This window comes from Chroicocephalus ridibundus, chromosome 11 (genome assembly GCF_963924245.1).
Source record: "Chroicocephalus ridibundus chromosome 11, bChrRid1.1, whole genome shotgun sequence".
NCBI lineage: Eukaryota > Metazoa > Chordata > Aves > Charadriiformes > Laridae > Chroicocephalus > Chroicocephalus ridibundus.
The window spans coordinates 18,515,640-18,527,461 of NC_086294.1; the positions used below are offsets into that span (position 1 = coordinate 18,515,640).

Here is an 11,822-nt window from a genome sequence, read left to right on the forward strand (position 1 = left end):
GTAGTTGTGTAAAGGCGGGTGGTTTTGGGGTGTTTGCTTCTGGCAGCAGCTCTGCTCTGGGGGTAGCTGTGCTGGCTGGAGGGGGCTTTTGGTGTGGTCCATACTGCCTGGGGGGGGGGGGGGGGGGGGCTGCATCCTAGCAACCCCCCTCTTGAGCATCCCAAACACCCCAAATGTTGGGCCTGGAGCCAGGGTGCCTTTTTCCGGGAGGAAATTGTGCATTTCAGAAATGGGTCCAGAAGAGGTAGGGATTTGAAAGTGTCCTGTCTAAAAATTAATGGGAGGAAAGGCAGGTTCCTCCCAGTGTTTTGGTTTTAATGATTTTTTTTTTTTAAATGCCGTGAAATAATAGACATTTCTAAATGAACACACATTCTGACCTGAAAAGTCAACAGTTGCCACACAGCACTGCTGAAATAGGAGTGTTTCGACCTGGTCACGAGGCTGTGCCCATATGGAAACACTGCCAGTTTTTGTCAACAAGTTTCTATTCTGACATTTCCCAAATATCCCCTGGGAGAAGTCCAAGCAGCCCGCGGCTCAGGGGCTGCCAGCACGCTGGCGTTTTGCCGCCACTCCGGCCAGCCAGGGAGCGGAGGTGCATGGTCGCCCCCATCACGTGTGACTTGGGAGGTGGGTTTTTTTCTGCCCTGGTAGCCCTGGGACTGGGGAAATTGTGATACGCCACTTGGATAGGAGGGTGGGGGGCAGGCCCATGGCTGCCCCAAGTATCCTGGGACTGGTGGGACCAGTTGCCTGCGTCCTCTTGGGTAGGTGCTGCTTAACCTGGGTGAAGTTTCATGAGTCACGGCAGCTTCCAGGCATCAGCTCCCACCGCCCAGAAACCACTGAGAGCGTCTCTGTTCTTATCTCCCCCAGCACTTCATGCATGGGGCAGGTCTCCTTCCCCGCCTGGGAGCACTCATAGGGGCTGAGTAGATCCTTTGTGGGATAAAAGGCTCTCTCACTGCAAGGTGCTGGTCTCCACCTCTCCTGGGCTAATTAAAAATCCTGGTCCAGACTCTGGTGACTTGAAGGCGTACAGGGGCAAGCACAAAAGCACATGCGTATTTCCAGGCTGGATTTGCATCGCTGGGGCCGGTGGCAGCCAACAGAAGCAACTGTGTGGGCAGCTGCCGAGGAGCCTGTCCAGCTGCCATCGCGTCGGGCACCAAGCTGCAGCAGTTTGCACATGCGCTTGTGATAATTTCTGGTTTTGCTGGGGGGGGCACTGGGCCACAAAGCGGGGCTCTGGGTAGGGTTTCTTTTGCTAATAATGGTGGAGGAAAAACAGAGGATTTGGTCACAGCAGGCTGAGGCATCCAGCCAGGGGCTCGGGGACGGGGCCCCACTCCCCAGCCCTGCGCCCCGTGCTGCCGCCGCGGGCTCCGCCGTGCCGTGCTCGCCGTGGCAGCGACGACCCTGCGCGTCTATAAATTGCTAACTTTAGGAGAAGGGGCCGCACCAGACCACGTTACATCCTTCCTTCAGCCCGCGGGCGCACCTGCGAGGCTGCCTGCCAGAGGCCCTGCCCGTGCTGCCCCAAAGGCCTCTTGTTTTAGCTTGATTTTATCATTTTCTCGGTTTCCCCAATCTTTCCAGTGTGGGCTGCACGGGATGCGTCCCTGCTGGAGTGATCTCCCGTCTCAGCCCTCACCTTCCTCTGCCCCAACACACCGATAACTTGCTCCCTTTGCAGCGCAGCACTTCAATGGCCAGAAACTTTTCTGTCCAGCCGCTTTTGAGCAAAACAGGGGCTTTCCGTGGCATTGTAGGGGTGGGATTCCTGCCTGCAACAACTCATCCCCCTTTCCCTAACCAGAGGAGCCTCAGGATCTCTGGAGCACGCGGGGCTGCTGGAAGCTGCTCGCAGAGGGCTGGAAATGACAGGGACGGTGGCAGCGAGGGGATTTCTGCCCGTGTAAAGACAGGACAGCGGAGGCAGTGTGCGGCAGACACACCTGGGGCAGCTTCGGCTTGTTTTGAAGTTTGCCCTGATATCTTTTTCGGTGTTATCGCGATCTCTCCCCAGGAACGACAGCGGCAGGAGACATCTCAAGGGTTTTGCCTGGAAAAAGCGAGCCTAGGAGGGTTTATCTCATGCTCAGCTGAATTGCCGTAAATGGGATAACAGCTGGCTGAACGTCGAGTTAATTTGTACCAATGGTCATTTAAAGTGTTTGCCAAAGCTTAGGGATAAGAGAAGTATTTATGCAAGCTGTTAAAGTGTCTCGGCTCTCTCCAGTTACAGCTGGTAAGGTCTGGGCAGGACGGGGTGGGTACAAGGGGGTGTCGGTGCCAGCGTGTGGCATTTCCATCTGGGCCCTGCAGTCTGTGAGCGAGGTGGTCCTGTGAACGCAGATGTGTTCATTCCTATTTTTTTTGTTTCTTTCTTTTTTTCAGAAAGCCAGCCTGGAAAAAAAAAAAACAAACAAACAACAAACCACAACAAATGGGGGAGAAGATTTCGTGGAAGGTTTTCGGGTGAAGAGCTGGCCGGTGGCGATGCCCGGTGAGTCCCAGCAGAGCTGGTGGCCCCGGGCGGTGGAGAGAGGGTGGTCTGTGGTCGCACCCTTCGGCCCCGCGCATCATTTGCGATCTGTTTGCATTTATAAAATGAGACATAACGAAGTCATTAACGTTGTCACCCCTCTGCGCCGGCTGCTTTTCTTCGATGCAAATTGAAGATGTTTCTCTAGACCTGCTGAGACCTCGTGACTCGGGCTTTGCATGGGTGAGATTGCTCAGAAACTGTTTCAACTGCAGAGGATCTTGCGTGCGGCAGAGCGCAAAAAGCCATTGCAGACTCCTTTGGTGGGGATCTAGGTCACGCACGCTTCTGCGTTCAGGTAGAAGAGCGATTTTCAAGTCATTCCTGCCCCTGCTTGTGTTTTCCCCCACAAAAAGATGTGGGTTAACCTGTCCTCACAGTGCTTTATTCTCTTTTTTTTTTTTCCCCCACGGCAGAATGGAGGGGGGAAGGATGGGAATGGGGAAGTGAAAACTTCACCCGTGCTGCTTGTGAGAAGCAGGAAAGCACGTGGTGCTGGGGGCTCGAGGCGAGGGGCTTTGGTTCCCTCCTGGCCCCAGATATGATGCTCCAGCCATGCCCGTGCCTCTCCCCGCGCATCCCTGTCCCCATCCCTGTCCCCCCGGCTGCTCCAAGGCCTCAAAGTGAAAACTAATCCCGGGGGATAACTTTCCGCCCCACTCCCGGGTGGAAGGAACAGGGCTATTTATTCCTCGCCCTTAAGCCTCCCCAGCGGATCAGGGATGCAGTTGTCGCTGCCGGCGCGGGGTGGGCAGCAGCATCCGTCACGGCCCCTGCATGCTCCGCGCCCTGCCTGCACGCTCCCGGCCGGCCTCGCTGCTAAATAAGGACGAAAGGCTAAAAATAGAGCTGAGGCAGGGGTTTGGACAAGCCAGGCAACTCTTCCCAGGGCCCGGAGTGATACAAGGAAGCCGGCCAGCATCAATGTGTGAGGGAGAGCCAAGCTGCCTGCGGGGAAGGGTCCCACACATCGGTCCTAACCGTGCTGTGGTGGGGGGGGAAAGTCTGAGACTTGCCATACTCGTGTCCCGTGTGCTCAGTTGGCTCAGTTCCTTCCAGCTTTTCACAGGGAAAAAATATCCATTCACCAAAATATTTGGAAAAACCCATGCTCCTGTGCCATCTGTGATGGCGGGGTACCGTGGGGCCATTCCAGTGTGATGGGGGGGGGGGGGGGGGCTTTGGGGCAGCTCTGGCTGGGAAAAGGGCACCCAAAGGGGGAAGGTGAGAAGAAGGGGGGGGGGTGTTAAATCTGAAATGGTGGGTAGGTGGGTAGTGGGGTGCTGCGGCAAACAGCCCAGTTGGGGACTGCCCGACAGCCGGGTGCGTGTCCCCCCACCTCGCCCCCCGGCAGCACACACGGCATCGGGTTCAGGGTCCCAAATTATCTCCACTCTCCAGCTGCCGAGGGCGGAGGGCGGGGGGGGGGCGCGGGGGTCCCGGGTGCCTGCCCGGGGCGGACACCGACGGCAGAAGCGCGGGCCAGGCAGAGCGGGGGGCGGCGGGTCTGGTCTCACCCACCCAAGGTGGGCGGTGTGGGGTGTCCTGGCGTGGGTGGGTGCAGCTGGGCATGCTCCCCCCCCCCGCCCCGCCGCTCCCGCTCCCAGTGCCGGCGTGGATGCCTGGGAAAGCGCAGCTTCCCGTCCCAGCATCCCTGCGATTCCAGTCCTGCGCTTGAAAACCAAACCAGGGAGGGGAAAAAGAGAGGGGAGGGGGGGAAAAAAAAGAGGAAGGGGAAATCTCTGAGCGTACACAAGGGGAGGGAGGGGACACGGGAGGTGGGCCGGGCGAGGAGCTAGCAGGGTGCAGCCCCACGGCACAGGGCGTCCCAGTCTCGCCGCTGCCAGTCCCGTCCCGGCTGCGGGAAGGACACTCCTCCCCCCCCGTCCCGGCCCGTCGCTGCCTCCCGCCGGCCTCGCCGCTCGCTTTTCTCCCGCCCCGGTTCCCGGTGTCCCGTCCCCCCCGCAGGGATGCTGGCGGCGGGGCTGGCGCTGGCGCTCGCCGCCCTGCAGCTCTGCCCGGCCGCGCTCGGCGGCGCGCAGCCGCCGCTGCTGGTGGAGCGGAGCGGTTCCCGCAGGCTGAGCAAGGTGAGAGGCTCCGAACCCTTCACCCCGCTCCTCTTTGGGGAGAGAATGGGCCCGGGGGGGGTGTTTTTTGCGGGGGCTCGGCGGGGGGAGCGGGGCCGAGCGGTGCGGGCGGAGGATTTCGCTGTCCTGCTGGGTCTTGCAAGGGATCCAAAGCATTTTTTTTTTTTTTTTTTAATGTTCCAGAAGGACAAGTTCAAGGCCTGATTCTGGCTGCGTGTCTGCGGCTGGGCTGGGGCGGGGGGGGAGCGGAGTTGGGATCCCATAAAGCCGCCTGAAGTGGGGGAGCGGGGCTGCAGGTTCGGGTTCAGCCCCCGAGGATGGAGGGGATTTCGGTTTTGTTGTGAACCAAGAAGCCCAGCGGCCCGTCTGCCTTCGGCTGAGCTTTCCCCGCAGCCTCCCAGCACCTCGCCTGTCATTCCTCCCTCTTGGGGAGCATTTTCCAGCTCACCAGCTCAGGCTGCTGCCTCCCGGTTCCCACGCAGCGCTGGGCCGGGCTCATCAACACGCGCTGATTAAGATACAGATGATTAAGATGCGTGACTCTCACGCGGTGCGGAGGGGAATATCTCTTATTTTATTTTCCGATAAAAGGGCAGCCGGTTAGGAAGGCTGGAGGGGGCTTTGCGGGGCAGCAGAAGGTCTGCGGCACCACAGTATGAAGCCGCGCTCCGATGCATAGCTCCCATGGAACCTCTTTCCCCGCAGACCCGAGGGGCTCCCAGCTCTCGCTAAATGTCGGGGCGCAGCCGGCCCCTTGCCCCGGCTTGCCCTGAGCCCCGTGTCCTGCCCTGGGCCGCTCCCCGGGCTGGCGAGCGGGACGTCGGGACGGGCTCCTCGCCTGCGTGGGCAGCGCTGCCCGCTGGGGCTGCCGCCTGGCACCAGGTAATTCAGCCTCCACCGGTTCTGCGGCTGCTGAGCAGGCATGGAAAGCCCCAGGCCCGTGACACAGGGACACGGGCTGCCCCGGCCAAACCTGCTTGGGGTGCACAGCCCAGGCATCCTCCTGCTTCCCTGCCAGGAAAAGAGCTGTAATTAGGCTGGAGCCTGCTCGGGGAGGGAGCTGGGGCTGGGCTCTCGCCACCGACCGGTTCATGGCAGGTTTGGGGGTGGCTGTTGCAGGCGAGTGCCGCCATCCCCCCGCCTTTGACCCTGGGTTGTGGGAGCAAAGGGCTCCGAGGCCGTTGCCAGCCTGTAGCTTTGCCAGCAGTGGCTGGGGGGGACTGGTGGGACTTGGAGAAAAGAGGGGGTGGCTCCCAGCATGGCTCCCAGCCCAGCCAGGATACACATATGATGTCCTCCCATCCAGGTGACTTCCCCTGCATGTGGGTTTTCGTTATCATAGAATAGTTTGGATCGGAAGGGACCTTTAAAGGCCATCTAGTCCACCCCCCCTGCAATGAGCAGGGACATCTTCAACTCGATCAGGTTGCTCAGAGCCCCGTCCAACCTGGCCTGGAGTGTTTCCAGGGATGGGGCATCGACCACCTCTCTGGGCAAAACGGGTGCATTGTTTCCCTTTTTCCAGTCTCCAGGGACTTCACCTGACTGCCGTGACTTTTCAAATATCACGGAGAGCGGCTTGGCCCCTACATCAGCCAATTCCCTCAGGACTCTGGGATGTATCTCGTCAGGTCCCATAGACTTCTCCATGTTTGGATTCCCCAGGTGGTCACAAACCTGATCGTCCCTTACAGTGGGAGGGACTTCGCTCCCCCAGTCCCTGCCTTGGGGAGGTTTGGGGAGAGGTTGTCGGTGAAGACTGAGGCAAAAAAAGTTGTTGAGTACCTCAGCCTTCTCCTCGTCCGTTGTTACCAGTTTGCCAGTCTCGCTCAGCAGGGGGGTATGCTTTCTTTGAGCTTCCTTTTTTGGCTGACATACCTATAGCAGCCCTTATTATTATTCTTTGCATCCCTTGCCAAGTTGAGTTCCAGCCGCGCCTTGGCCTTCCTGATGCCATCCCTATGCAACCGGGCAGCGTCCCTGTACTCTTCCCAGGATGCCTGTCCCTGCTGCCACTGACTATACATTTCCTTCTTGCCCTTTAGTTTGACTAAACCACGACAGACCAGCAGGTCTCGACTCAGCCGTGCCGATCTCTTGCCCTCCTTTCCTGATTTCTTACACTTTGGGTTCAAGAGCTCTTGCACTCCATGGAAAGCATCCTTAAGGATTTGCCAGCTCTGTTCTGCTCCCTCATCCCTCAGGACAGTTGTCTGAGGACCCTGAAGGTCCTATTGACTAACTCCTTGAAGAGCTGGGAGTTTGCTTTCCTAAAATTCAGGGTCCTGACTTTACTCTTCCCCTGACCCATATCCCTCAGGACTGCGAACAACACCAGTGCATTCCCTGGTGGAGGGATCCCTCATTTGGACTGAACCAGCTCAGGATCAGAGATGGAAATGTTAAGCCATATTTATGGCAACGCATGAGTGTGATTCTCGCTCCTGTGCGGGACCAGGTGGCCAGAGCTGGTGGATGAGGGCTTGCAACAGCCGGGCTGGTCCTGGCCAAGCCAGGACCTGTGCTGGCCTCACAGCCCCTGCAGGGCACAGCATCCCCCTGGCCAGCACAGCCCCGACCCTGCCTGCCCGCTTGCCTTCGCTCTCAAACGCGTTGGTTGGTGCCGTCGGCGCTGGCTTGAAGGATGTTTCTCGCCTTGTTCGGATGCAAAGCATTCGGAGGCTGAGTCCAGGCCGGTTTGGAAATCACAGCCTGGGAGCCCTCCTTGGGTGTAGAAGTACATGAAAGGGGGTTGTGGTAATTGCCGTTGGACGGGAGAGTTTCTGCAGTGGCCTCAGGCTCGGAGAGCTGGGAGTGCAAGAAATGCATAAGGAGATATTTATTTGGCATTTGAGGGGGTGCTGAAGGTCATTTTCGGGCTGTGTTTGTGAGCAGATGTGTGTGCGAGGGGCTTTGGGGGTCCAGCGCTGGGGAAACCTCCTGCAGACCCAGGACAAGGCTCGCCCGGGCTCTAACTCCTCCTGTCCCTCGGTGCCGCAGGTCGGTGGCTTTGCCTGGGAGGACTGCGGTGACGGGAAGGACCCCGTGGTGCTGAAGAGCCTCTCCGTGGTGCCGGACCCCATCAGCATCCCGGGGAGCCTGCGCGTCAGCGCGGCCGTCAGCAGCAGCAAGGCCATGGCTTCCCCTCTGAAGGTACGTGCCGGAGATGCCTCCATGGGACAAGGGAGGGCAGAGCTTCCCAGAACCGCTGCCAGCTGGGAAATGCCCAGCAGCGGGTACGGGAATGAGCAGCCCTTGGGGGAACAAGGCGCCGAGCGGTGCAGGGCAGAGCGCACCGGGCTCTGTAAGCCAGAATGGTGTGATGGGCACGGGGACACCCGCGGTGGGAGCAGACAGCCCCGTGGGAAGCTCCCAACCTCGTCGCAGTAGGAGAAACCACCTGAGCTGTGTGGTATCCTGGGGGGGTAATGACTCAGGGAGGGAAATGAACCTCCCAAGTGCCGTGCGTGCTCCCGGCAGTCACTGCAGCACTCGTTTTTCAGTGGCCAGACCCCACTGTTCCCTCCAGGGATATGCCACGGCACCGCTGCGGGAGCCCTGGGCCGGCCCGACTGCCCTGCGCTGCTTTTTGGGGACTTCTTGGAATGAGACTGAACAGGTCTCTCTGCCCAAGGTGCACGGGCTGTCTTGAGCAATGCCACGGTGGCTGTCTGGGGCAGCGGGGAGCGTGCTGGGGGAGCGTGGAGGCAGAGCTGCGGGATGGCAGCTGCCGGCCGGTTTTGGGACAGGACACAGGAGAGGGGAAGGAGCAGGTGTGTGGTATGCTGGGACGTGTTTTCTCAAGCTGGGTTGGAGGAAGAGAAACCTGGAGGCAGTGAGGAACCGAAAGCAGGAGGGGGAAGCGGGAGGGCTTGCAGCGTCCCCATGGACGCCCCAAAGAATTGCATGAGCAGCGGCCGGGGGAGACGGCTAGGATGGTGGGGTGGGACAGGCTGGAGGAGCTGTGGGTGCCCGTGGGGGCTGTACCGGTGCTGAACACCTTCCCTCCAGGCGGTGCTGGTGGTGGAGAAGGCGCTGGGCGACCTCTGGATCCAGCTGCCCTGCATCGACCAGCTGGGCAGCTGCACCTACAACGACGTCTGCACCATCCTTGACGACCTCATCCCACCCGGCACGACCTGCCCGGAGCCTCTGCTCACCTACGGCATCCCCTGCCACTGCCCCTTCAAAGCGGTACGCCTGAAACCCCTGACCGGTGGGATGCCGGCGGCGCTGCCGGGTACCACCGTGCCCTTCGGCGTGGGGCTGGGGGGTTTGTCTGACATCTTGCCTATGTGTCCCCTCTCTCCACAGGGCTCCTACTCCCTGCCAGCCAGTGACTTCGACCTTCCCGACGTGGAGCTGCCTGCCTGGATGACCAACGGCAACTACCGTGTCCGGGCTGTCGTCAGCAGCGGCGGGCAGGAGCTCGGCTGCGTCAAGCTGGCCTTCTCCCTGCAGTCCCAGTGAGGGGTGGGGACGTCCTTCCTCTCCCCACCGCCTTGGTCCCCTGTCCCATCCCATCCAGTTGCACCCCGTCTCGTCCCACCCTGTCCCTGTGAGGTGCATCCCTCCCACTGCCAGGAGGAGGCAGCCCCCATACCCTTGCTCGGTGTCCCCCTCCCCTGCTACACACAGAAAGGCCCCTCCAGCTGTCCCGCTGTCCCCAACCCCATCACCAGGGTGTCCCCTGCCCTGGACAGGGTTGCTGTAGAGCTAACCTAGCCTTTTAGCATTGCCTGGGGAGAGTTATTTTTTACCTAGTTTCTCTTTTTTTTTTTTTTTTCTTAATCCCATCCTGGGAATTTTAGACACAAACATTCCAGTGAAAAGCAGTATTTCTTGGAGCAGTCCTTGGGAAGGAGGGAGCGTTTGGGAGTGCTGGGGCAGGCTGGAGGGATGCAGGATTAGCTGCAGAGGGTGTCCCTGCTTGCCCCCGCCACCTCTGGCCAGAGCACAGGTCTGTTTTGCAGAAGTGTCCCCAAAGTGTCCTTCCAATGGCAGCTCTGGGTCTGCCTTTGGTGCATCCCTGTCCTGCATGTGGGACCAGCTCGGCCATACGAGGCACGGGTGAAGGCATCTCCTCGTGTCCCTCCTGCAACAAACATCACAAGCACAACAGGACTGAAAGCACCCAACCCCCCAACGGACGCTCCCTCTCACAAGGGACCAAGCAGCCGGTGCTTCTCCGAGCAGCAGGAGAGGTGGCCAGACACCAGACCAGCTGCGCTCGCTCCAGGGGGACACGCACCCATGACGGGCAGCTGGGGCACAGCATGGCCGAGGGCAAGTCCCACTCATCTCATTTTGCCACTGGGACTGAGACAAGGCAGGACGCTGCACTGGGACCATCCTTCCAGTGCATCGGCAGAGGCACCCTCACAGTGTGGGGCAGCATCCCGGACATGGGATGGACTGGGAGATGACCATGAAGACCAGCTCCCTGGGTCCTATCTGGGAGCCCTGGAGCCCATCTCCTGGTTGTGGATGGGGGCCACGGTGTGTCCGACATCACCCCCTATGCCAGGTCCCCGCAGGGCAGAGGTGCAGGTGACCCACCAGCCGCCCACGTCCCTCGCTGTCCCTCCCTGCTTGCATTATTTAGCTCCGCCGTAGGGCAGGTCTTCCTCCAAGCACTTTATACGCCTTAACTACTGCCGGGCTGCCCTGGCGGGAGGTCCTCTGCCACGCAGATGTGCTGCCACCGCCTTTCTGTGCCCTCGACTTGCTCCGTGTCATCCTGCTGCTGGATCCGACCTGGGTTTATTTTGCCTGGAGAAGCGCTAACCCTCTCACCTCACTCCCCGCCGCCGCGCAGCGCCCGTGCCAGGGCGGCATCCTCCTTTTGGGCAGCTACTGCAGGTTCTTAATAAATCTTTTTACCAGGAAACGGAGCTGGTGCCTCTTGGTGTGGAGCGACCTAGGGCTGGTGCCTCTTGTGCTGGGAGTGACCTAGGGGGTGGTATTTGTTTCCCTTGAAATAGTGGGGACAGGGTTTTGAGCTGGAGGGCAGCAAAAGTGTTGTGAGGGCAGTAGTGGAGGATGCTGCAGCCAGAAGAGGTGAGTGTGAGCAGCCCCGAGGCCGGCTCCTGTGCAAGGGGCAGAGCGGGGATCTGCAGGCGCTGCTGCTGGATACAGGGACAGCCCCTGTCTCCCGCCCCCAGGGGGGACACCCCATGCTGGGAGGCTCGGGGATGTCGCTCGTCCCCAACAACCATAGAATCGTCTGGGTTGGAAGGGACCTTTCAGATCATCGAGTCCAACCATCAACCCAACACTGCCAAAACCACCACCAAACCATGTCCCTCAGCGCCACGTCCACACATCTTTTAAATACCTCCAGGGATGGCCGTTCCACTGCTTCCCTGGGCAGCCCGTTCCAATGTTTGATAACCCTTTTTGTCAAGAAACGTCCATCCTAAACCTGCCCTGGCGCAACTTGAGGCCGTTCCCTCTTGTCCTGTTGCCTGTTCCTTGGGAGAAGAGACCGACCCCCCTTGGATACACCCTCCTTTCAGGGAGCTGTAGGGAGCGAGAAGGTCTCCCCTCGGCCTCCTTTTCTCCAGGCTGGACACCCCCAGCTCCCTCAGCCGCTCCTCACCAGACTTGTGCTCCAGACCCCTCACCAGCTCCGTTGCCCTTCTCTGGACCCGCTCGAGCGCCTCAGTGTCTGTCTTGTAGTGAGGGGCCCAAAACCGGACACGGTGTTTGAGGTGGGGCCTCGCCAGTGCCGAGTACGGGGGGATGATCACTTCCCTGCTGGCCACGCTGTTCCTGTTACAGGCCAGGATGCTGTTGGCCCTCTTGGCCACCTGGGCTCCCATCCAGCCGGCTGCCGACCAACCAACACCCCCAGGTCCCCCTTCCCCAGGCCTGTCCCCCTGACCCCTGCCAGCCCGCCCTGCTCTGCAGGCCTTTCCCAGGGAATAGTCCCGCTGAGGGGTGGCGGGGCGGATGTTCCTCGTTGCCCAGGCGTGGAGGGGTTCAGGGCTCGCGCTCGCCCCACTCGGTGGCAGCGGAATCCCGCCCCCCCCGCTGCTAGCCCGCGGCCCCCGCTGCTAGCCCGCGGTCACCGCCGCGCCCGCTAGGCGGCGCTGCAGTGCCGCGTCCCTCCGCCCATCGCCCCGCCCATCGCCCCGCCCATCGCCACATCCCTCCGCCTATCGCCGCGCCCCACTGCGCCT

General features: G+C 60.4%; 1 protein-coding gene across 1 annotated transcript; it reads left to right on the forward strand.

Moving 5' to 3' along the window:
• Positions 1–4,308: 4,308 nt before the first annotated feature.
• GM2A (ganglioside GM2 activator) lies at positions 4,309–10,532 on the forward strand. Its single transcript, XM_063349370.1, has 4 exons — positions 4,309–4,638; positions 7,639–7,791; positions 8,650–8,832; positions 8,953–10,532. Exons 1-4 carry the CDS (start codon positions 4,522–4,524, stop codon positions 9,106–9,108), a joined length of 609 nt encoding a protein of 202 aa, XP_063205440.1. The 5' UTR covers positions 4,309–4,521; the 3' UTR covers positions 9,109–10,532.
• Positions 10,533–11,822: the final 1,290 nt, after the last annotated feature.